This window comes from Aquila chrysaetos, chromosome 10, assembly GCF_900496995.4.
Source record: "Aquila chrysaetos chrysaetos chromosome 10, bAquChr1.4, whole genome shotgun sequence".
In the NCBI taxonomy this organism is placed as follows: domain Eukaryota; kingdom Metazoa; phylum Chordata; class Aves; order Accipitriformes; family Accipitridae; genus Aquila; species Aquila chrysaetos.
Window position 1 is genome coordinate 2853963 of NC_044013.1, and position 23473 is coordinate 2877435.

The 23473-nt window shown below is 50.8% G+C and overlaps 1 protein-coding gene across 5 annotated transcripts in view; it reads left to right on the top strand.

Annotated features, from left to right (window-relative positions):
* LOC115347732 (schwannomin-interacting protein 1) overlaps positions 1-23273 on the top strand; it is a 235215-nt gene extending 211942 nt beyond the window's left edge. For 3 of the 5 annotated variants that reach the window (XM_030029409.2, XM_030029407.2, XM_030029408.2), the window contains 6 exons: positions 15065-15183; positions 17968-18085; positions 18786-18983; positions 19540-19663; positions 21142-21235; positions 22631-23273. In XM_030029409.2, the coding sequence (XP_029885269.1) occupies positions 15065-15183; positions 17968-18085; positions 18786-18983; positions 19540-19663; positions 21142-21235; positions 22631-22682 (705 nt within the window). In that variant the 3' untranslated portion in view covers positions 22683-23273. Of the gene's footprint in view, positions 1-2114; positions 2334-8980; positions 9255-15064; positions 15184-17967; positions 18086-18785; positions 18984-19539; positions 19664-21141; positions 21236-22630 lie in introns of those variants that run through there. The other 2 variants (XM_030029411.2, XM_030029410.2) reach the window with 2 other exon arrangements.
* The last annotated feature ends 200 nt before the right edge of the window (positions 23274-23473 follow it).

Consider the following 23473-nt stretch of genomic DNA (forward strand, 5'->3'; position numbering starts at 1 on the left):
AAGAGCCTTGCTGCAAACGGGTGGCTTTTCTGCAGCAGGTGACATGCTAAGCCAAATGTAGCGCTGTCCCTCGGGTCATTTTGCAAAAGGAATAAGATGATAAATAGGTTGGGGGGGGTTCGCCCCGTGCCGCAGCAGACCTGGGTGCAGGGAGGTTGGTGCAGTCCCCGCCGGGGATCTGCTGCACGCGGAGCGGCTCTGAGTCACTGCCGTTATAGATAGACCCGCACGTGGGAAGTGGGGGGTAATTTCAGGAGTTTTCCTTGTGATGCACATAATAAATGGCATTAGAGATTATGTAATATGTGGAGCTGCTTTTAGCTTGCCACAGATACTTTTCCAAAGCAAGCCCGAGATTTATGCAGTATATTGAAAAGTGGGGATTTTTTATTTTGATGTTTGGAAATAGCTGCCTAGTTGAATGGGATTCTTTGCAGATCTGGTAAAAAATAGGCACGACTTCATCCTCTCTTAAAAACTTATGCAGAATATTTTTTGTTTTTCTTTTTAAATGAAAGCTCTATTTTTTTAAAGCTCTACTCCTGTAGGGGAGAGGGCATCGGGGAGGAGGGTCTGGGTGTTTGTCTCCATCCATGCCGCCCAGCTGCACGGGACTCGAGGGACTCTCCATCCGCCCACGGCTGCTCCGGCCTGTTTGGGTGGATGAGAAGCTGGGAAAGCTGGCGCAGAGCGATGGTCCTACAAAGGCCTTTTTTTTCTAGAGGCACATCTGGCGTAGGGAATCAAATCTGAGACGCCCTGTGAGCAAGTGTTTCTGGTTTTCAGAGTCATGTGCATTTCTGAACTTAGCCACAGCAGGCGGCGACTAGGAGCAGAATAAAGCCCAATTTGCCTAACGAAGGAAGGTGAGGCATGGAGTTTCTTTTAGTTGCAAGCCAAAACGCTGTCGCCTGCCTGGGTAAGAGCACCCAGTGCATGGTGCAAGCCCAGCCTGTGGCACTGCTGTCGCACTCTGGGCATCCTGGTGCCCCTCGGATGGGCCGTGTCCAGCCAGAAATAGGGCCTGAATGTGAGACTGGCTGTGTCCTCGCCCCCAGCTGTGGCCAGGGCCAGCCTAGCCCCAAAATCTTGCAAATGAGGCTATTGGGGTGTGCGTTACCCCCTGGAGAATGAGTGGTGAAGTCGAACCGAGCTACCAGAACCCAGCGCTCGGCAGATCGCAAAGGCAGAGAATTATAAACAATCTGCTTGTCCCGCCGCTCCGTCCAGTCTCTTCTATTAAGGACTTTTAAAATAGAAAGCAAAATCAGGGTTCGGTTCCCTCCATGCGTCAGGCCTCCAGCCTGAGCCTGCAAACAGGGAAGAAAGTTTGATGATCTCACAATGTTATTTTGGAGTAGCAGCGGAGTATTCTGCAAACGGCAGTGAATTCCCGCTGGGTGCGCAGCGATGGCGGGGGGGGGGGCAGCCCACCCGGCCATCATCCTGCAGAAAGCATCCTGGATATTTGCTTGATCTTCACAGGCCTTTTCTGGGCAGAAATGTGTTCGGAGACGGGCCTTGCTTCCCTCTGACCCCAAGCGTGGCCGAAATAGGGTCTCCTCTGTGGTCGAAGCCCAGCCCCGGTGGGTGCCATAGCGGAGGGCCCCCCCGCTCACCCTCTCTGCAGGGTGGATGTATAATTTGCTGGAAATGTAGGGCAGAGCCTTTTTCCAGCAAAAAAAACCTGCGCTACGTTTCTGCGGCGGAGGGTAAAAGAAAGGTATCTGCTCCTTCTTTATTTAACGCCTCGGTGTCTCGCAGCGTTTCGGGGAGCCGATGCTGGTAGCTGCGCTCCTTGGAGCCGCCATCCATCACCCCCCCCATGCCCCCCCCCGGAGCACGGTGCTGCCGCAGACGGGGGGGGGGGCTGGAACTGCGGCTGCCGCTGCCTGCCGCAGCATCGCCCCGGGGCTGGGGGGGGGACACACACACGACACGGGACTTCCCACCCATAGCGCAGCGTCTGGGGAGGAGGAGGGGGGTCCTACGCCGTGCCCCCCCCCCTCCGCTCTTTGTGCCGGCGGGGGCGGGACCGGCCGCCCCCCCCCCCCTTCCCCGTCCGCCGCCGTGCTCCGCCGGGGCTGCCGCTGCGCAGGCGGAGCAGCGCGGCAGCATCCATCTTACCGGCGGGGCGGCTGGCCCGGGCTCCCGTCTTCCTCCTCCTCTTTCCCATCCTCCTCTTTCCCATCCTCCTCCTCCTCCTCCGGGGCCGGAGACCCCGCGGGGGTTGGGGGGGGGGGGGCGGCGCGGCGGCTGCGGAGCGCTGCCGGCTGGGCGGCGGCGGCGGATGATGCACGGAGATGGTCCACCAGGAAAACTGCTCCTACCAGGTAAGGGGCGAAAGCGGCCTGGCCCCCCCCCTCATTACCCCGGACTGACACCCCCCCCCCGGGGGGGGCTCCGGGCAGCCCGGCTCCGCCTGCCCGGCTTGCTGGCTTCGTGCCCCCCCCCCCCCGGGGCTGGCGAGGCAGCGGTGGTGGGGGGAAGCCCCCGAAAAGTCTGTCCGCCCGGGGGGGGGGGGGGGGGCTTTTGTACTCGCCGTGCGATGCTCGCAAGCGCCGGGGATGCGCTTGCCGGGGGGGGGGGGCGGCTTTGGCACCCCGCTCCTGCCTGCACCCCGCTCCTGCCTGCACCCCGCTCGCTGTCCGCCTACCTGGATGAAACTGCTCCCCGTGAGCCAGCCAGCTGCGGGTTTTTGCGCTTTGGGAGTCGCCGTAGGGGAGCGATGTAAATTTTAGGAGAGAATAAATGGGGGGATTTTTTTTCTCTGCGCTTTCCAGATTTATCGAAGCGTGAGGGCTGACCCGCAAGATAATTATTCTCAGGCGCGGTCTCGTCGTGGTTCATGTTGTTCTGCTAAATAAGCCGCGCAAGAACCGGTGATGGGTTGGGGAGTCAGCTTTTCCCTCTCTGAGCATCCGTCAGGGCCGCCCCCGTCCCCGGGGGGGGCCCTGGGGCCTGGCAGCAGCACTGACAGCCGTGTCAGGATTCTCTTAGCGGGGCGAGTGAGAGCTTGGGGTGGGTTGTTATTGTGGCTTCATTTCCCTCTAAAGAGAGGGTGGGTGCCGTTGGGTGCACCTGCACGGGAAACGGCACGTTTAGGGCTCGATGGTACAGGTGGATTATTAAATGCACAAACGCCTGTCCATCCGCTACGGCGATGCTGAGAAATGCGTTTGCGTACGTGCGGTGGAGTGTGTTTTGCAAAATACCCAACAGGCATTCCCAGCGGTGGAGCTGGACCCTCGGGAGACGGGGCCTTGCCCAGGACAGCAGCTTTTCCTCGTTTTCCCCCACCGCCACGTTTAATTCAAACTTCAACCTGTGTTTTAAGACAAAAGATCTCCTATTGCAAAATATATCAGGAAGGGAAAAGATACCAACGCGTACGTATGTACAGAGAGAGAGAAGAGTTGAAAAGATTTTTTGCTGAATGCTTTCGATCTGGCAAATGCTTCTGGAAATGAATTTCCATTTTTAGCTCCTTTGCAAGAAAAAAAAATCCTGGTTTTTCTTCAGCCTCTCTTTTAGGGGATCTGATTTTTCTGCAGCTCCGAGCCTGTTGCTCTCTACTGCCTTAATAAATGGTGCCATTGTTTCTGCGCAGCGGATGTTTTCCCAGCGTACTCGTAGGAACGCAAGGGTTAAAGGTTGCGCATTGTTTCCCGGGTGGAAGCTGGTCCGTGGCGGTGGGCGAGCGATGCCGAGCTGTGGCTGCGGCGCAGGCCTGGCCAGCATCCCTGCATGTTAATGCGCTGGGCTTGCTGCGATGGCAGCGCTGCTGCCTTTTATCTGCTTTCATCTACTTGCTTGTTTATGAATTGGTTCCTCTCCTCCAAACCAAGAAATATTAGAGTGAAAACAGCCAGAAAGCATGCACATCATAGAAAGAAGTCCGGAGAAGTGGTTTTTCAAGTGAAATCTGTTTCAAAACCTTCCTACGACACCGCAAAGATTAGGAGCAACCCCAGCCCCCTCCCAAACCCATTAACCTAAAGGCCAAGTTTTAATTCTTTTGTGGCCGGCGATCCCGGGTGTTGGATCAGACTGGAAGCCAGCAATGATAGGATTTTGGCAGCTGCCCGGAGTGCCCCGGGGGGAGGAGGGTGACAGTGTGTAACTCTGTTCTTCTCCCTCCTCGCACTCCTTTTTTTGAAGCTACTAAATAAACTAAAAATAAACCAAATAGAAGAACAAGCCAACACACGGGGAAAAATTAAAAACGTGTTTGTTTTGGAGAAATTCAGCAGAAAAGCTCTGACATGACCACGTCAGGGCTGGGACATGAGCTCCGCGGCAGGGAGGGTGCTGGGGACGGGGCGCAGCGCAGGCGGGTGCCGAGGAAGAGGAGGGTATTTCTGTCGTATGCTGTGCCTTGCCTTGAAAGTCCTGTTTCACACCATAAATGAGCTGTCCCTGCTGCTCTCTGAAATGCAGGTGGCCGTAGGTCCTCCGCAGGTTTTGGATGTGGCTAAGTCGGGTTCATCGCTTTGAATTTAGGCCAGGTTCTCCATGGTCAGGAGGTCCCAGCATCTGACGTCTTTCCCGTGGCCGCATCCTGGAGTCACACAGGCTGCTGCCGCTTTTCGTGCCATGTATTTTTCTCTTAGTTATTTCTCTTTTCCTATTTTATACTGATTTATTTTCCTATGCCAAACATTTTATTTAGGGCTCCGTATTTCCCCTACAGTTTGACAAGAAAAATGTCAGCTCGTGCACACTGGGTAGTGCTTTGTGTGGTCCTGAGCTCGCACAGAATGAAAGGCCAGCGTGCAAATCCAGGCCTTAACACAGAAATAAAGGTTTTATTCCAACATGCGTATTAGCAGTGCTTTACTGAAAGCCTTAGCCAGTGTTTCAGTTTGCTTTGTAAATGCCTATTTTCAGTGTTGCCCGACAGGTCCACCTTTGCATGGAGCAAAATGGGACTCTCGGGGCTGTTGCTGGCTTCGTCTGTGTTTCTTTGCCACCGCCGTACGAGTGGGTAATATGTCTAGACTTACATCATCTCGTTGGGTTGATTTCTAATGTGCTTTTAAAAGCAGAGGAACCCCCCCTCCCCGCCCCGGCACCCAGTGCCCCTGCCTCAGGCAGGAGTCTCCAAACAGGCAGTTGCCCGTGGGAACCGGGTTTGGCTCCGTGCGCTGGCATCAGTCACGGTCTGAGCTATCTGCTGGCGGGAGAGTCGCTCTGGAGATGTTACCGGGCTTTACACGTGCAAAGAAAATTAAAAAGAAAAAAAATCTGATGTGAAAACCAAGATTTTTATTTGCTTAGAAGTAATCTCTTAGGCGGGTCGGGGCGTGCGGCGCATCCTGCTTGGGACCTGGTCCGGGTGCGTGCATCGGGCTCGACTCTCTGCGGCTCTCGTGATCCCAGGTTTGTGCGTGTTTCGTGAGAGGGGTCTGTTAGAAAGACCCCTGTAGCGGGGAGGTGCTGGTGTTAATTTTGGCGCGGGGAGGTTGCTGGTGTCCCTGCAGGTCAGGCTGCCTGCCCCGGGGATGGACCAGGCAAGGCTGGCCGGCACCCACCGCTCCCAGGGTCTCACCGAGCACCGAACCTTAAAAGTCGGGCCGTGAAAGTCACAAGCTTAAAATATGAAATGCTCATTAATTTTTTTTTTAATTAGGTTTATTTTGTTTGGTATCTTTAGGGTTTTGTAGGCTTTTGTGGCGTGTAGAAATACCAGACTGTCATCAGCTTTTTCATTAAAGTGAATACAAATTCTCATGGCAGAATATAACCCCAAAAGACAGGCCTTGGAGAAAACCTCAAACGCCACAAACCCCACCGCAGAGCGCTGGCAGAGCTGGAGAGCTGCTGGCCTGGCCTCTCGCCCGTGGCTGCCGCGCTGGAGGGGATGCTACATCGTGGTATAGCAGAGGAACCTCAAGTTCGTGTGGCCGAGCGCACTGACCCTGCATCCCAAACCAATTACAATAAAATAAAATAAAGCCTGCATTATAGAGAGCTGAGGCTGAAGGCCTTCTTGTTTAGACAGAGATGGAAAAAAAAAAAACCTCTGTGAAGTAGGTGTGTGCTAAAGCTCAGGGAAGCATCATCAGAGAGAGGGAGGACATGGTCCACCTCATCCCGAAATTTGCAGGGACTGGTTGTAAGTGCCTTGTACCGGCTGTTCTGCTCTGGAAGGATGCTGTGCTGTGAAGGGACTATTCAGAAGAGATTTATTCTGACCTTTACAATAAAAGGAATGTTTTGTGAAATAGTTCTGGCAACTTGAGATTTCTATGAATCTGGAAGTCACCTCGATACCCTGGCCTGAGCGCCCCGTGGCCGTGAACACTGGTTTGGCAGGGAGAGTGCTTGGAGTGCTTTCATTGAACTTCGCTGGGAATTTAGGGTTTTTACCTACTAACTTGGTAGCCGGCGGTGTGTGGGAGCTGATCCCCAACAGAAAGCTGGGGAGAGGTAGTTTCCTCCCCCAGTGGAGTGTGCCCCAACAGCACTGAGGGCTTTTTCATCGACTCAAGCAAGCGTTACGTATGCACAGTAGAGTTAAATTTAGCTGCTTGCTTTTCCATAAGCAATCAGTGCGTGTTTCAAGCACATAAAACTTGATGTGTCCTATTTCCTCGCCTTGCTTAAGGACGACTTGAGTGCAGCCGTCCCCGGCCCGTGTGTTCCCCGCGGCGCTGGGTCTGTGGCTGTGTGCTCCTGCAGTAGGGACACCCCAGCTGACCTGCTCCAGATACGCCTGTTCTGAATTTTCCCTTCACGCTATAAAAAGAAAAGCAGGCTGAGGTGGCCGTGGCCGCCTCTCCCCCCGTGCCGGCAGAGCCGCGGCGGCCGTAGCCATGGAGTTTCCTACTGATGCGATCTGACGTGCGAGGAGTCCTCGGCTAGCGATGCCAACGTGGAGCGTATGTGACAGCGTAGCTTCCATCATTGCTTTTTTTTGTTTGTTTAAACCCTCTACGTACAATGGATGTCGGGGAGGGCTGTTTCAAGCGGAGGCCGGTTGCCAGAGGGACAGTCGTAGGTGTTGGTCGGGCAGTCCGGTGCAGGCAGCGGTGCTGCCCATCTGCCCACGGTGGCCTTTTGCATCAGGTGGGGAAGGGGCTGAACACCAAAGGGTTTGGTCCCTGCGCTGAGACAACCACAAAATTCATTTCCCTTGCGGTTTTGGTAGCCGGAGTTTAAACTGGCCTTTCCTTTGCTGGTGGGGAGATGCTCCTCCCAGGAATGCACGGTTGGGTCTGGTCCTGGCCATCAAGGAGGGCACCCAAATATGCCTCCAGCGATGGTTACAGGGGCTCCCAGCCGTGCCTCTTGCCAGGTTGGTTTTTCTCCTGTTGCCTTGAATGAGGTGGCCGCTGGAAGCGGGGTTTTCACTGGAGACTGAGACCAGCTCTGTGGGACCCGCTCAGGGGATGCCCCTCCGACAGCCCGCTCCTGGAGCATCCCGGCTCGGAGGGCAGGGCAGAGGTGAGCTGGCCTGAAACCTGGAATGGGGGATAAAAAGTTTTAAAAAATGCACGGGGACATCCCCCTCCGATGGATGAGGGCAGGGTGATGCGGGGACTTGTCCCGAATTGGGCTGGTGGGGAGGGAAGCACGTGGCAAATCGCAGGCTCAGCCCCCAGCCCGGTGCTCCTGGCCACCACATCCTTCCTGTCGGGCTATGGGATTTGTGTTTTTTTTTCAGATTTATTGTGTCAGGATCCATCCCCACGGCCAGGAGAGGAAGTTAATTTAGCAACAGCAGGAAAGGACACAATGAGTCAGTGGTAGAGGGGAACTAAAAATAATGAAATATCCAGAGAACAACTTTGTTTCATTTGGGAATTATAGTTACAAAGCAGCATCCTGGGACAAGAATGGAATTAAACAATCCTGTTTATTATTACTGTTTTTGCCTGAAACTTCAGAGTACAGTAATGCCATGATGCATAATTTGTATGTTGTCAGAAACAGTAATCTGACTAGAATACGCATTTTAGGTGAAATGATGTCAGCATGACTTGGATACATCATTTAAACATGTAAACTTTGTAGGGCTATTAAAATTATGTAGCATGCAGCATAGTTGTGTTGCACCAGAAATCAGTGCTTTTGCTGCTGGTGTGCCACGTTTTGAGGACCACTGAGAAATTGTGGCATAAATTCCAATCTTTCTAAGGATTCCCTATAGAAATGCCTGCCCCGAGCGTGTGATCTCTGCCTCACCCGCAGCTGATCCAGAGCAAACGTTGCACACCGTGATGGGTGCGACACAGGTGGGATCTCGGCAGGGACTGAGCAGGATTTGTGTGGGGTCGGGGAGCAGCGGCCGTGCCTGGGAAGCCTGGATCTCCGGGCAGGACTGCTGGAGGCACAAGCTGGAGCTGTAAGCGGTGCAGGTTTGGGGGCTGCTGAGCCCACGGAGCCCCCCGCGGGAGCCGGGGCTGGGGTGCTCAGCCGCCCCTGAGCAGGCACCAGGCAGTGCGGGGTTCCCCATGCTCCGCAAGCCCACAAGACGGGTGGCAGGTTAAGGCTGGATGCCTTTTTGACCTCCTGGTTAATTCCTGGAAACTTTTTTTTTTGCACCTTAAAAAGCTGGTTTAGCCAAGAAATAGCTCCCTGGGGTCCTTTCAGTGAAAACAAAACTTTGTCTCGTAGTTGACATTGCTGTGACTGCCCATCCTCGAGGACCGCTCCGGCTCTGCCCGGGTTCGCTGCCCCAGCCAGCTCCTCCAGCCGCCGGGATTTCGTTAAGATAACTTCCACGGTGAAAACCCCGGGAGAAAGCCCCTTCCTCCTGCCCCCTCTAGCCGTGACTACGCCACCGGGCTTGGATTTTGACATCAGACACCGGGTTTTTTCCTGCCCTTGTGTAGCTGGCGAGGGCTCGGGGCTATTTTTATCCGGCGCTGGCAGTGGCTGGAGGAGGACTCGACTTCCCTGGCCCGTGCAGCCTTCGCCTCCCTCTCATCAGCTGGCCGAGGCTCCGACGCTGCCGTTGACTTTATTAGGGAAAAGCAAGGTGCTCCAGAGCGGCCGGGAGGCGAGAGGGGCCGGGGAAGCATCCCGGACGGTGGACGGTGGGCTGCCGCAGGTCTTGGCTCTGGGGGCCAGCCCATGATCCCATGGTGCCGACTGAAGAGCGGAGGAAGGATTGAGATGCCCCGGCGGGAACGTTGCACCCGCCGCGTGAGGACCCGGGAGCGAAGGAGATGAGTCAGGAGGGTGATGGCATGGGTGACGTCATCAGGAAAGCAGCCCTGCCGGCCGGGGAGGGGAGTTATAAAAAGGTAAGGGACAAAAAGGAGCCTTTTGTCTGCTGACAGTCGCCTTCTTGGCAGGAGGGGGACCTGCCGAATCGCTGCCCAAGACCCTCCCAGGGCGCTGGGTTTGGGGTGCCGGAGCAGGGAAGCGCTCGGCGGTGTTTAGTGCACAGGCACGGGGCAGCAAACCTTCCTCCCTCTGCGTTTCCATATCACTTTATGATAAAGAAAATGTAAAGAGATGTTTCCAAACGCGTTCTCATACCTCGAGACCCCTGGGTTTTAAGGCAATTTGCCATGTGGCTTGAGATACGCAAGTTTGACTTGGGTTTGCGTTTACTAGCAAATCTGCCATGAAGAAAAAGGAGATAAAAACAAATGTTCTGTGGTTACAATTTCTGTTTGTAAATCCAAGAATAGCCCCTGTACTTTACAGAGATAAAATAAGGTGCTGCCTATGGGTCTGCAACTTTAAATATAGTAATTGTCCATGGCTGGTAATGACAGACCCTGGCAAAAATAGCCTCGGTGGCCCGGCTGTGTCCCGGCGCTGTGCACCCTGTTTGGCACCGATGGATGGATGCTCCGGGCATCCAGCCTCCGCTGGCCTCGCTGCTTTTTAACCCCTCGCATTGCAGTGGCACTGCCTGGTTGGGACGGGGTTCTGCCAAAGTGTTGCTGGCACCCGTTAATCTGTAATTCACTGTGTAATTAGACTCTTCCCTCTCCGAACAGGCAGAGCCTTAGCAAAGCACACCTGGTATTCAGTCCAGGTTTGGTACCGATCGGTACAACTCCAGAAGTGCTGTCCCCAGCCGTTATTAGGAGCTGGCTGCTCTACCCAAGGTGGGGGGTCTCAGAGCATGACGAGGAGCCTGGCAAATCACTGCTACACCTCAACGCCAAATAAATCTTCCATGTGCAATTTTATGTGCTATTTCGGGTGATATCTGTCATGAGTAAAGGCTGCTAGTACAGGTGCCTGCATGCTAAATAGTATGGAGTGTACGTGGTGAAAAGAATAGTCTGGCTACTGCTTCATAAATGACATAAATCATACAGTATGGACTTTGCTCGGTTTCCCAGAAAACTGCAGAAATCTTGTGCCCACTGTTGTGGGGGTCCACTCTCCATCCTGCATCAGGTCGGTCAGGGACAGCCCCCAGCATCAGCGGTACCTCCGTGTTCCCCCAGGGATGGGGTCGTATGGGAAGAAGGCATACATTGGATAAATTCAGGCTCTCGACCAAAAATGGGGGGTTTTTGGTGTCGAGGTGCCGCAGCATGTCGGGGACGGGCTGGGTGCCGGCATGTGTCGGAGGCGGGTGGTGAAGAGCACAAACGGTTCTGTATAATCTGCAAACACCAGCGAGGTGATTGCAATAGATTTATAACCAGCAATAATTACAGCGGGCGACGGGGCTGCGGAAATGGTGTGCTGAGTCCGCTGTGGGGAAAGGCTGAACCTCTCCTGGCAATTTGCCTTTGCTGAAACGGTTGTGTAAAGCATTTTACACGTAGGCAGTCACGGCCATAATCTGACATAGTGTTTTTATTCGTGTACTTAAACAAAGGTAGCTACTGACCTTCCGAATTGGAAGGTCAACGGTAAGAAGGAAAACATCCGCCCAAAACTGTTTTGCCTTAAAAATAAAAAGCAGCCTTTTGTTTAAAATAATTGGCTGGACCAGACTTCAGCTCTACACCAGACCCCTCTTTCAGAAATACATACATTTTTTGATTCAGTGTCAAAATACACATTTGAATAACATGGGTTTATGTTCTTCTTGCTAGTACCTTTGCATTTTGAGTATTTGATCCATTATTTTTTATATACCAAGTAAGTATATTTGATAGCCAAAAAACCACTTGCAATTTTCCTTCTCAATTTATGGTTTTCAATACCGGGCTCAGGATGTATATAGCAGCTGTTGGGTAATTTATCTAAAGCCTGAGGTCCAGTTCCCTTAGGTATATTCTATTCCTTAGTAACTGTTCCCTATTTTATAATAACAAATAGGACTCTTGATTTCTTTATGGTCATTAGCCTGTGTCTGGTTTATAAAATGGGATATTCTGAGCTCAGTCCTGGGAGCAGTGTTATTTAGTATCCTCAGTAATGACCTGGTGGAGAAAACAAATTGCACATTGATTAAATGTACAGATGGCAAACTGGGAGTAGTTGCATCTCGGTGGGAAATGGAGCAAAATTAAAAAAGATGTGGAGAGACAGCCCCATCTGAAAGGGGTAAATATGTGAAAGTGTGCCTGTGTTTATGAGTATTTTAATGCAAAGACGACTAGTTTTCAGCACACACTAGAGTAGGTAGGTATGCTGCTGAGGGAGGGAGCGGTCTCAGCTGGCATGGAGGCTGGGATGTGCTGTCCCAGCTGGGCAGGAGGAGGTGGAGATGTGCTTTGGGCTCCTGATTTCATAGAAAGGTTTGGGTTGGAAGGGACCTTAAAGATAAACCTAGTTACAACCCCCCTGCCATGGGCAGGGACACCTTCCACCAGACCAGGTTGCTCAAAGCCCCATCCAACCTGGCCTGGAACACTTCCAGGGATGGGGCATCCACAACTCCTCTGGACAACCTGTCCCAGTGTCTCACCACCCTCACAGGGAAGAACTTCTTCCTTATGTCCAATCTAAATTTACCTCCTTTCGGTTTTAAACTGTTGCTCCTTGTCCTGTCACTACATGCCCTTGTAAAAAGTCTCTCTCCATCTTATAAGCCCTCTTTATATAACCACTAAAAGGTCTCCCCAGAGCCTTCTCTTCTCCAGGCTGAGCAAGCCCAACTCTCTCAGCCTGTCCTCATAGGAGAGGTGCTCCAGCCCTCTGATCATCTTTGTGGCCCTCCTCTGGACCCGCTTCAACAGGTCCATGTCCTTCTCATGTTGGGGACCCCAGAGCTGGATGCAGTACTGCAGGGGGGGTCTCACGAGAGCGGAGCAGAGGGGCAGAATCCCCTCCCTCGACCTGCTGGTCACGCTTCTTTTAATGCAGTCCAGAATGCGATTGGCTTTCTGGGCTGCGAGCGCACATTGCTGGCTCATACTCAGTTTTTCATCCATTAATACCCCAAGTCCTTCTCCTCAAGGCTGCTCTCAACCCACTCATCGCCCAGCCCGTATTTGTGCTTGGGATTGCCCTGACCCACGTGCAGGACCTTGCACTTGGCCTTGTTGAACTTCATGAGGTTCGCACGGGCCCACCTCTCAAGCCTGTCAAGGTCCCTCTGGATGGCATCCCTTCCCTCCAGCGTGTCAACCACACCACACAGCTTGGTGTTGTCAGCAAACTGGCTGGGGGTGCGCTCAATCCCACCGTCCATGTCAGCAACAAAGATGTTAAACAGCGCCGGTCCCAGTACCGACCCCTGAGGAACGCCACTCATCACTGGTCTCTACTTGGATATCAAGCTGTTGACCACAACTCTTTGAGTGCAACCATCCAGCCAATTCCTTATCCACCGAGTGGTCCACCCATCAAATCCATGTCTTTCCAATTTAGAGGCAAGGATGTCGTGCAGGACAGTGTCAAATGCTTTGCACAAGTCTGGGTAGATGAAGTCTGTCGCTCTCCCCTTCTCCACCAGTGCTGTAACCCCGTTGTAGAAGGCCACCAAATTTGTCAGGCAAAATTCACCCTTGGTGAAGCTATGTTGGCTGTCACCGATCACCTCCTTATTTTCCGTGTGCCTTAGCGTAGTTTCCAGGAGGATCCGCTCCAGTATCTTTGCTGGGCACAGAGGTGAGACTGACTGGCCTGTAGTTCCCCGGGTCTTCCTTTTTTCCCTTTTTAAAAACAAGGGTTATGTTTCCCCTTTTCCAGTCAGTGGGAACTTCCCTGGACTGCCACGACTTCTCAAATATGAGGGATAGTGGCTTAGCCACTTCATCCGCCAGTTCCCTCAGGACCCGCGGTTGCATCTCATCAGGTCCCACGGACTCGTGCACCTTCAGGTGCCTTAGATGGTCTTGAACCTGATCTTCTTGTACCGTGGGTGGTTCTTCATTCTCCCAGTCCCTGCCTTTGCCTTCTGCAACTTGGGCAGCATGGCTGGAGCACTTGCCAGTAAAGACTGAGGCACAAAAGTCATTGAGTATGTCAGCCTTCTCCATGTCCTGGGTAACCAGGTCTCCCGTTTCCTTCCAGAGAGGGCCCACATTTTCCCTAGTCTTCCTTTTATCACCAGTGTACCTATAGAAACTTTTCTTATTGCCCTTGATGTCCCTGGCCAGATTTAATTCTGTCAGGGCTTTGGCTTTCCTAACCTGATCCCTGGCTGCTGGGACAATTTCTCTGTATTCCTCCCAGGGTACCTGTCCTTGCTTCCACCTCTGTAGGCTTCCTTTTTCTGTCTGAGTTTGTCCAGGAGCTCCTTGTTCATCCACGCATTTCTGTCGGAACACAAGGAAAATCAGAAGTAGATGGGAAGATGTGGGAGAGGATCATCCCGGTTGGAAAAACGGGGAGGCTAGGTATCCGTGACCTCATGAAATATTGTTGTGCTGAGGGATGCAGCTGGCACTCACAGGGGAGACACCCACGTGCATCGTGAGATGGGCAGCACGAGGAAACGGCACGGGCAGCCCTGTCTCTGCTTTCAGTCCATTAAAAAAATATTTCTCATTCATTTTTACTTATTTTTTTCACTGTGCTGCCTTCACCAGCTGGCTGGCTATTTTTTCTTCTAAATCTAACTGCCTCTGTGTGATCGAGGCATCGATTACTGAAACCTGAAAAAAACAAAGTAGAAAAACATAGCTGGGCAGTCTGGGTAGAGCCTCGGAAACTGGGAGCTGAACCCAAAAACTTGATACCACTTGATGCCATCGGCATTATTTTTAATACTTTAAATGAAAGGAGTTAGGTTACAAATGAAGTATGTATTTTGGTAAGGGATTGACAATATAATGGACAGTGTGATAATGTAATGTATGTAGTCAGCACTGGAGTTGGAATTAAATTATTAGCTATTTTAAGTTAATAATTTGCATTTCACTTCCTTGTATCAAAAAAAGGTGCTTTATTTTTAGTGAGACAGGTGAAATATGGGAAGCATAGTTATATTAATTAACACCATGGAAGCAGCCCATGCTTGCCTGCTATGTTTTCTTTTGTTGTGTATTCTTGATCAGGTATTATGTGTTACTTTAAAATGAAATGTTTGAGGGCTTCAAAATGTTCCTTCTATCAATAACTTGCCACCTTGTATGAATTTATTGTCAGCGTTGGCACATAATCTGTTAGTGACAGACACCAGGATAGTACTGGTACTAATTTTGAATCTAGATCTGTGATTTTCATTTATTGCACATTGATTACACACTCATCTCCATAATCATTGATGGGTGATTAATTTCAAATCTCTTTGTAGTTTGCCGTTATTCAAAAAAACATATATACAAACCCACATTTTTAAAACTGTGCGCAATTTGATGGCAATGGTTAAAAATATACCTCTAAGCACATTGGCAGAAGGAGGAGCGTGTGGTTTTGGAGGCTGCTCAGGGAAGTGGAAGATGCTAATGGTGCAAGTGTGGCCTCGGTGGCTGTGTATGGATATAGGTACAGATAGCGGTATATGCATTAGGTATCTATCAGATGTGTGTGTGTATATAGGTACACATCTATCAGTATGTGGAGAGAAAGAGATGCAGATGGGCTTCTCTGTTGGGATGGGCAATGTGGTCCACCCAAGTGTGGGAGACAGCTCGGGGGATGCTGGGCGTCATCAGCGTGGTGGTGGGGCTGGTGGGACAGCTCTCCTGCCTGCACACCGGTGTGACCGGCAGCTTCATCCTTTCTTGTCGCCCTTCCCTTTCAGGCCCAGAAGAATGAGCGGGAGTCCATCAGGCAGAAGTTGGCTCTGGGCAGTTTCTTCGACGATGGCCCGGGACTTTACACCAGCTGCAGCAAGAGCGGCAAGCCGAGCCTCTCCTCCCGGTAAGCCAGGCGGCCTCGCGGCCCAAAACCTCGTTGGAGGCTGAAAAGTGTGAGATGCCTCCAGTGGGACGTCCTGAGACCTGCCCTTCAGAGGATCCCTCAGTTTTTGCTTGCAACCATATCCTTGAATTTTCCTTGTTTTAGAACAACGTCTTATGCTCCAAACGCAATAGTTGTATGTTACGTGAATAATTGTAAATAATATGCTAAAATATTAGTTTAAAACTGTGTAGAAGAGGTATTTGGATGCTCAGGGGATAAAGCAAATGAGTTTCCTGAGTTAGGTTTCCTTCAGGTTTTCATTTAGGATCTCTGTCCTGAACTGAGAATTGCCTTTGGACTTGGGCAGACCAAAAACGGTGGTGGAAGTATCGTGAATGCACAACTGGAGTTATGGTCAGGAAAATAGTTGATTAGTTACTTCTTTCCCCAAGTTCTTTATGTTGAGTTGCAAAATACTGAGGATTTTAATGTCTGAATGCCTGGTTTAATGGCAGGCATGCATGTCCGAAGCAGGGCAGGGCTTGAGGACAGTCCCATGGTCCCACCAGTCCTGGGTCAGGCAGCATGGTGATGGTTGGTGAAAAACCACGAGTTTGTGAAAGCGTATCTTCCTTCGCTGGCTCAGGAGGTGGCAGCCCATTGGAAACAGATCTGATGCTGATAGCTAGCCCTGGTGACAGCAGGGCAGTGGAGAGCAATTAATCTCACCCACAGAAAGCAGCAGAGAATGAAAAAAATGACCTTTAGCATGGCTCCCTGCCTCCCCGCCACGTCCACATGCTCCGCGCAGGCTCTGCTCGCCGGACACGGCTCCGTCCCTGGGGCTGGCACATTGCGTAGCATGGGTACTTCACTTATTCTGATTTTTAAAATCTCTACATCAAATCAACTCCAGAAAGGCTTGTTTATATTCAGCTGCTGGGGAGTAAACCATGGCACTTGGAAAGCATTGAACGCCTCCCACCTTGGGAGTGAAGATCTACCTGTTGCCATGGTGTGGGAGAAGAAAAAAGTCTTAGAGAGGCATAAAGCCAGGAGGAATACTGTTATTACACCAGAGAGGTACAATTGTGAAATTAAACTGAACTGCAAGTCATTTGAAAGGGAAAACAGTTTTGCTCTGTGTAGTTACATCTAAACCAGGAGCCGATATCTTGTAATTATAGCGCGGGTCTAATTAACGCTGCACGGCAGGGTTTGGCAGCTGTGCCATGAGAAATTACCAGCTGTACCTGAACGCTTTGGCGTTTCGTTAATATTTATAGTCCAGGCAAAGCATTAGTATTGCACGCTGCCTGTTACAGGACCTACAGGAACCTTTGCAGGACCGTTGCTCTCATGCTTGCATATGAAATAAAACAGAATAAATTGCTGGGTTTTGGGCGTTGGAGTCATGCTCTCGAAAGGCGTATGATACAATTTTAAGCCAAGCCAAAAGTGCATCCTGCACGCCAGCGTGGGTACCCATGTCGGTCCACCATGGCTTAAAATCTTGTGCAGAATTATAGAATGGAATCATAGAATGGTTTGGGTTGGAAGGAGCCCAAGGTCATCTAGGGTTGGCCCCGCTGCCGTGAGCAGGGACATCTTCCACTGGCTCAGGTTGCTCAGAGCCCCGTCCAACCCGACCTGGAATGCTTCCAGGGATGGGGCATCCACCACCAATCTGGGCAACCTGGGCCGGGGTTTCACCACTCTCATTGCAAAAAATTTCAATTATTAATGCTATCTATTCTACTAAAATAAATGGAAAATAAGAGTTTGCTGTCTGTAAGTACCAATATAAGCCCCCCGCACTGGGAATGGAGAATAACAGGCAGCAGAGCATGGGGGGAGCTTTGCCCCATCTTCAGCAGGCAGCGATGGAGTATGATGCACTGAGAAGGCTGATAGAGTTGACCCCAGAAATCTCTAGTTTCTGGGGTTAATTTTTAATGAGTTTGGAAGATGTGCAAAGCCTGAGCAGTTTTTGTAGGCGGCAAATGGGCCTGACCCTGGTGTCAGGTGGATGAATTGTCCTGGAGAGCCCGGGCTGCGTGGGCTGGGCTGGTGGCTGTGGAGCGGCTCCACAGCGTGAGCATCAGCGGGGGCTTTCACAGACACCCTCTTCTCCAAAAAATCCATTCCCTTGTTTGCTCTTTGAGGCTGATCTGAGCAGAGGGAGCCGTGGGGTCCGCAAACAGGCTTATTACCCTTCTGAATAAATAGTTTAAATCATTAACACATTATTTTATGTAATATAATAATATTGTATATATGTTATATATAACATATTTTATATATTAATATATTTACTATATTTTATATATACTTTATATATAGTATTTTATTTAATGTAATAATACAGACACCCATGATGACAAAAGCTCTGCAGCGTCTCGGTAATTCTGAAGTTCATCAATAGATGGTGGTAGAAGTATTGTTTTTACCGTGCCACTGAGTTCCCAGTCCCACGTTGAACTGCTGCTGCTCAGAAATGACAGCACTAGGCAGCAGCAGGAGCTTGCCCGTGCTCTGCCACCGTGGGCTGGTGGTCCTGGCTCTGCTTTTGGGTGGGCGATGACCATCTTCTTGGAAAAAAAGTGAAAATGGTTATATTTTCCTGAGGCCCGTACAAAATCAGGACAACAGCATCCTTTCAAAAGGCAAACGACTTGCTGCTGACGACGCTGCGGCACCTTGCCCACGTAACCCATCGGCGCGGTGGGGAGAGCCGCGGGTTGCCGGCAGCCGTGCCGGTGCGAGGGGGCTGCCGCGTCACCTCTCCCTTTCCCCCCGCAGATTACAAAGTGGGATGAACCTGCAGATTTGCTTCGTGAACGACAGCGGCAGCGACAAGGACAGCGATGCTGATGACAGCAAGACAGAAACCAGCCTGGACACGCCGTTGTCGCCCATGGTAGGTCTGGGAACCCATCCCGCAGAGGCTCTGGAGCATGGAAACCGTAGGGCATCCATAATGGAAGCTGATAAAGAGCTGATCCTATTAAAATAGCAAGGCTAAACCTCAGAGCAGCATCTTCAGCCACCAATAAAAGAAGTGCGAGATGCTGAGGGGCAGATAGCAAATTGCCCCTGGCTAGCACATTGCTGCTGTAGAGCAGATGCCTTCATGTGAAGGTGTTCCTTCTCCTTCCTTCCTCCCTTTCTTTTCGGCTCTGATAATTCTCAGGGCAGTAGTGGGTATGAAGTGGTATTAGGTCCCACCAGCTTTCCTCTCCTCTCCTCTCCTCTCCTCTCCTCTCCTCTCCTCTCCTCTCCTCTCCTCTCCTCTCCAAATATAACACCACAGCCCCAGATGTTTTCCTCCAGCTTAACCAGTCTGTCCCTTCAACACCTATTGATCTGGTTGGCTCCTCTTTCCATCTAAAGTGCTCAAGTTGCTATTAGTAGTCAAGGGGGCCTATGTGGGAATTACTCTGATTTTTAAAGATAATCTTGTGGATTAAAATAAAAAAAAAAATCTGTGCTCCTCATCATTTCTGTAGAAATGATACCACTTGTAAGTGCACAAAAAGACGTTAAGCCAACAGCAACCACCTTTGCTGTGGCACAGTTGGGGTGACGGTTCTGTAACGGCTGCGTGTCTGCTTCCCTAGAGCAAGCAGAGCTCGTCCTACTCCGACAGAGACACGACGGAGGAAGAGTCAGAGTCCCTCGACGACATGGATTTCCTCACCAGGCAAAAGAAACTCCAAGCTGAAGCCAAAATGGCCTTGGCTATGGCGAAGCCCATGGCCAAAATGCAGGTTGAGGTGGAAAAGCAGAACAGGAAGAAATCGCCGGTAGCGGATCTTGTAAGTGGGGGCCGTGGGACGGCGTGTGGGGGGTAACGCCAGCCCTTTTGCTGTTTGCTTTTGCTTGTCGAGCCATGCACACCAGCTGGCAGCTCTTGCTTGTGGTGCTTGTAGACATGCAGCAGTGGAGATAGGGACCGGCTGTCAGGACTTGAGGGGTCGACATGGGTCGTTTTATCGGGGCGTTATAGGAGTGGGAGGGATGCAGGGAATGAGATGATGAAGTGTGAAGGTTGTTACTGCCTTGAGGCCGGCATGATGCTGCTCATCCTCTAAGTCATAGTCTGCTCATCCCATCCCATCCCGGAGCACTCCTGCCTTGGTACAACACGGCTCGCCATAGCCCTCGCCTCCCTTTACATCAGTATATTGCTGGTGTTGGTAGATTTGAAGACTTGGCTCAAACGTTGTGTAGATGTTTCGGCTCAATGTGGTAGTCCCGGTGGAGTCGTTGATGCATGCTTGTGAGAGGGGGATGCAAGCAATGTAAACTGCTGCTGTTCAGAAATACAAATAGTTGGAAGAAAACAGCAAAAAATAAAAAATTTCTTTTCAGCTGCCACATATGCCTCATATAAGTGAATGCCTGATGAAGAGAAGTTTAAAACCCACTGATCTAAGAGACATGACTATCGGGCAGCTACAAGTGATAGTCAATGATCTCCACTCACAGATAGAAAGTAAGTGATACTTGTTTAATTATTCTTTGATATGTCCCGTTTAATTAAGAACAGTTCTCCAGGATACACATAGAAAAGTTGGTAAATGTAGAATAACACGAGTATATGGAAGGGGCACGCAGCAGTAGTTGGAGATGGAGTTCTCTCCAGATTTGGCTCCTTTGGCTTTTTTCTTTCCTTTTTTCAGTTTCTCCTAAAGCGCTCGCTTGGCTCCGTAAGAGTGGAGGGTTGTAGCATTGTGCCAGCACCTAATGCCCCACTTGAAACTCAAAACCTGGTCGGGTAAAAATAGTTTTGGGAAGTCTGCCTGTCCTGGAAGCACCTGCCATTCATGGCTTTATGACTATGTCTTCACGTGACGCTATGCCACGGCATCAAAATTATCCATAAGCGGAGAAAGCCTCCAGTTTAGCAAACGTCCCGGGGTAGATCCACTCTTGCAGCGTTTCAATGAATTTCATGGGTCCTTGCATTTGCCCACAGGGACAGTGCCCCACCACCTCATCTGTCTTTGCTGTCTCCAAAAGATCCAGGGTTTTTTTTCCCCCAGGGAATTGCCATCTTCCTATTAATGAATTAATTAACAATTTGGGGAGTAGACTTCTCTGGTGGCTGTAGGTCAAAAAAAAGGTTGGTTGGGAGCTACTGTGCTGCTCCTTCCCTACTCAACGTTGGTTAATTGGCATCCCTTCTGGAAGCAGCCCTGCTGAGGATGCAGAACTGCGCCATTGAGTCATGATTTATTTTTTGCTGCAAAGGCAAAAAAATATGCTAATTAATTAGCGTCACTTTAGAAAGCACCCAAGTATGGGAACATGAGGTCATTTACACTGAGCTTGCTTCCCAAACTGAAGGGGCGTTAAACCAGTAGAGCTGCAGTTAAGCAGTCTAAACACCAGCTCTGGCAGTGAGTGATGGCCAGGTACAGCCTTCAGCGGAGCCCGTGCCAGCAGGTTCATTTTTCACATGGTCCTTTTTGTTTTCTTTTTCTTCCCTGCTCTTTGACACAACCCCGAGCAAGAATCCAATGTCACGAACATCCCTCTTGAGCAGAGGGGTCAGCTTGGACAGTAACCCCAAACCAGGACGGGTGGGCAGCGTGTTCTGCGTTGCCGCAGGGAATTAAAAAGCTAAACCTGAGGCTGCCTGGGCGAGCGGCTCGGCCGCTTTCTGCAGCCTGTTTCTTGCTCAGGGTTATTGCCCCCAAGTGAGCGCAAGCTGAACCAGCGGAACTCCAAGCCCTGAGAAATTCATCTTTATTTTTGCTGGTGCATTAAGCTATTTCAAGAGAGGAACTGCTTGCATGCAGTGGCAAGGGGGCATACAGTTTATCCCAGAAAACACGCATCCTTTGGGGAGGTCCGTCCTGGTTCTCTGCACCAGCTTTTGTGTCACGAGGTGGGGAAGGGTGACGTACGGGTCCCAAACCGGGGTTCCCTGGGACATCACAGACTCACCCCCTTTCTCCCCGGCGCCAGGCTTGAACGAGGAGCTGGTGCAGCTGCTGCTCATTCGGGACGAGCTGCACACGGAGCAGGACGCCATGCTGGTGGACATCGAGGACCTGACCAGGTGAAGGAGCCTCCTCGGGGTGTTTCTCTCTCCTCGCAGGTCCCAGCCTACCACGTGTAGTGGTTTTCTTTTAGCAGAATTTCGGTACTAAAGCTTTTGCCGTCAAAGGTAAGGGCAGAGCAGGATGCTGCTCTCTCATCCAAAACAAGAAATCAAGGCACTCAGGTTCTGGAGACTGTCAGCAGCTTTCAAGAGCTCCCCGAACGCAGGTGTTGGTACATGCTCTTGAACTTGTGTTCCCCTTTCCGAAGCCTGAAGAGAGCCTGGGAAGGGGTGATGCTGCAAACCCCAGTGCATCCGAGGAAAATCCAAGCGGCTCCCGGTGTCACCCCACTCCTCTCGCTGGGGTAAGCGAGAGCCGGTCTGCCTCCACTGTCAGGAGGACTTGACAGACAGGAGAATTTCTGAGTCTCTTAAATATTAATGTTCAATAGCCGATAAAATGGAAAGCCCTGCAGAATATAGGCAGGTTTCCTGAAGGACTCCATCTCCCGGGCGGCAAGGCTTAAGAGGCATTTTCCTTTGAGATAGCTAGTGATGCGCTGCAGAAACATTAAGAAGCATTGAAAGCTTTGGGGAAAAAGCAGCTGAAAAAGAAGGTGCACTGGTTATTGTCAGCACACTGCGACTACGGTTTCACGGCTGAAGCATTAAGCTTGCAAAAAATACGGCCTATATTTGTTTCTATTTTAAAACATCGTGGTGCTGCATAGCAGCTGGTTGGGATTTGACGGTGCTCTGCCTGGAAAAGGTTTCCGCCGGCTGGGGTGGCCAGTTCTCGTGCTGCCCAGGGGCTGGTGGCCCCGGGGACGAGCAGACAGGTTGTCACTTCGGAGTCTTGCGAGACACCGTCACTGCTTCCCTTAATGAAGAGCAGGCGATGAAAGGGGGGGGGATTTGGGATGGGGGCTGGAGCTGGGTCAGTAGGCAAATGCCAACGCCACCTCGCGTCTGTTTCTCCCGTGCTTTGGGAAACGCTTTGCTTCCTAGATGCAAGTAATGGCAGTTTAGTAAAAGAAATTTGTTTGGAAGCTGGTCAGGATGGTGGGGGCTTTGGTGTGTGGAGGGGGGCACCGGCACTCCCCATCCCGGCGTTGTCCGGGGGCGAACGCGCCGGCCATCCCCGCAGGAGGGGAGGAAACGGTCCCAGCTGACCCAAAACCGCTCCGGAGAAGGGTTTCCCTCCCCGTCCCCTCCCGCCGGGAAGGAGCCCGGGCAGAGACCCCACGTAACCTCGCTCGGTGCTTGTTTTTTCCCTCGGGGAAAATGTGATTTTTGGTTCGCTGCCAGAGCGGCGCGGATGCTGGCTTGGAGCGCAGCCCCGCGTGTGGTTCGGGTTTCCACCTCCCCTCGGCACAGCGAATAACGCAGCTTCTTTCCTCTCCCCCGCCCCAGACACGCCGAAAGTCAGCAGAAGCACATGGCAGAGAAGATGCCGGCAAAATGAACCCCGGAGCGCCGGGAGCAGAGCTGGAGCGAGACTTCATTTTGCTTCTGTGTGTGTCCAAGCGCTGATGTCCACGGTGGCGCACGAGAAAACCAGTGTTAGTCATTGACCATGTCTGAAGCTTTATGTCCGGTGATTGGCCTCTGCTTCTTAATTTATTTTAATTTTTTTACTCGTGCCACTAAATATCAGGCATTTTAATAATATTATTACAAAAAATGTACAGTACTTATAACATTATAAATCATGGGTGAGAAGAGAGGGTAGTTTAACTTTATTTTTGTTTGTTTAGAGATTTTCAGTTGAACGATATTTTACCATTGACTACTTTTTTATTCTTCACTGTAGTTTTAAAATAAAGAAACTGTACTTGACGGTGCTATACAAGTCAAAAAAATACATGCCTGCCTCGTAGTGAAGTTGTAGCTTTCAGTAATATGTATATTTTAATCAGTTTTCAACATTTTGTGAATGTTGACTACCTGACATTCATTTTTAGATGTGCTATTAACATTCGGTTGGATTCAGAGAGTTACCTTGAAAGTTTTATGTATAAATATGTAAAATAAAAATTTAAAAAATTGTTTCATATGATACGTCTTTTTGTTGCCTAGTGGTTGACTTTGGTGATGCACCAGTAATGTATTCCTCGAACTAAATGTGCAATTCCTAGTTTGTCATCACCAGAAAGAGCCTTTTCTTTTTGCCGATCACATGAAATTGTGGAGAGACGACAGGATTTTTGTAGAGTTATTTATTTGTAAGTTCATAATGTATGTATGACACGGACT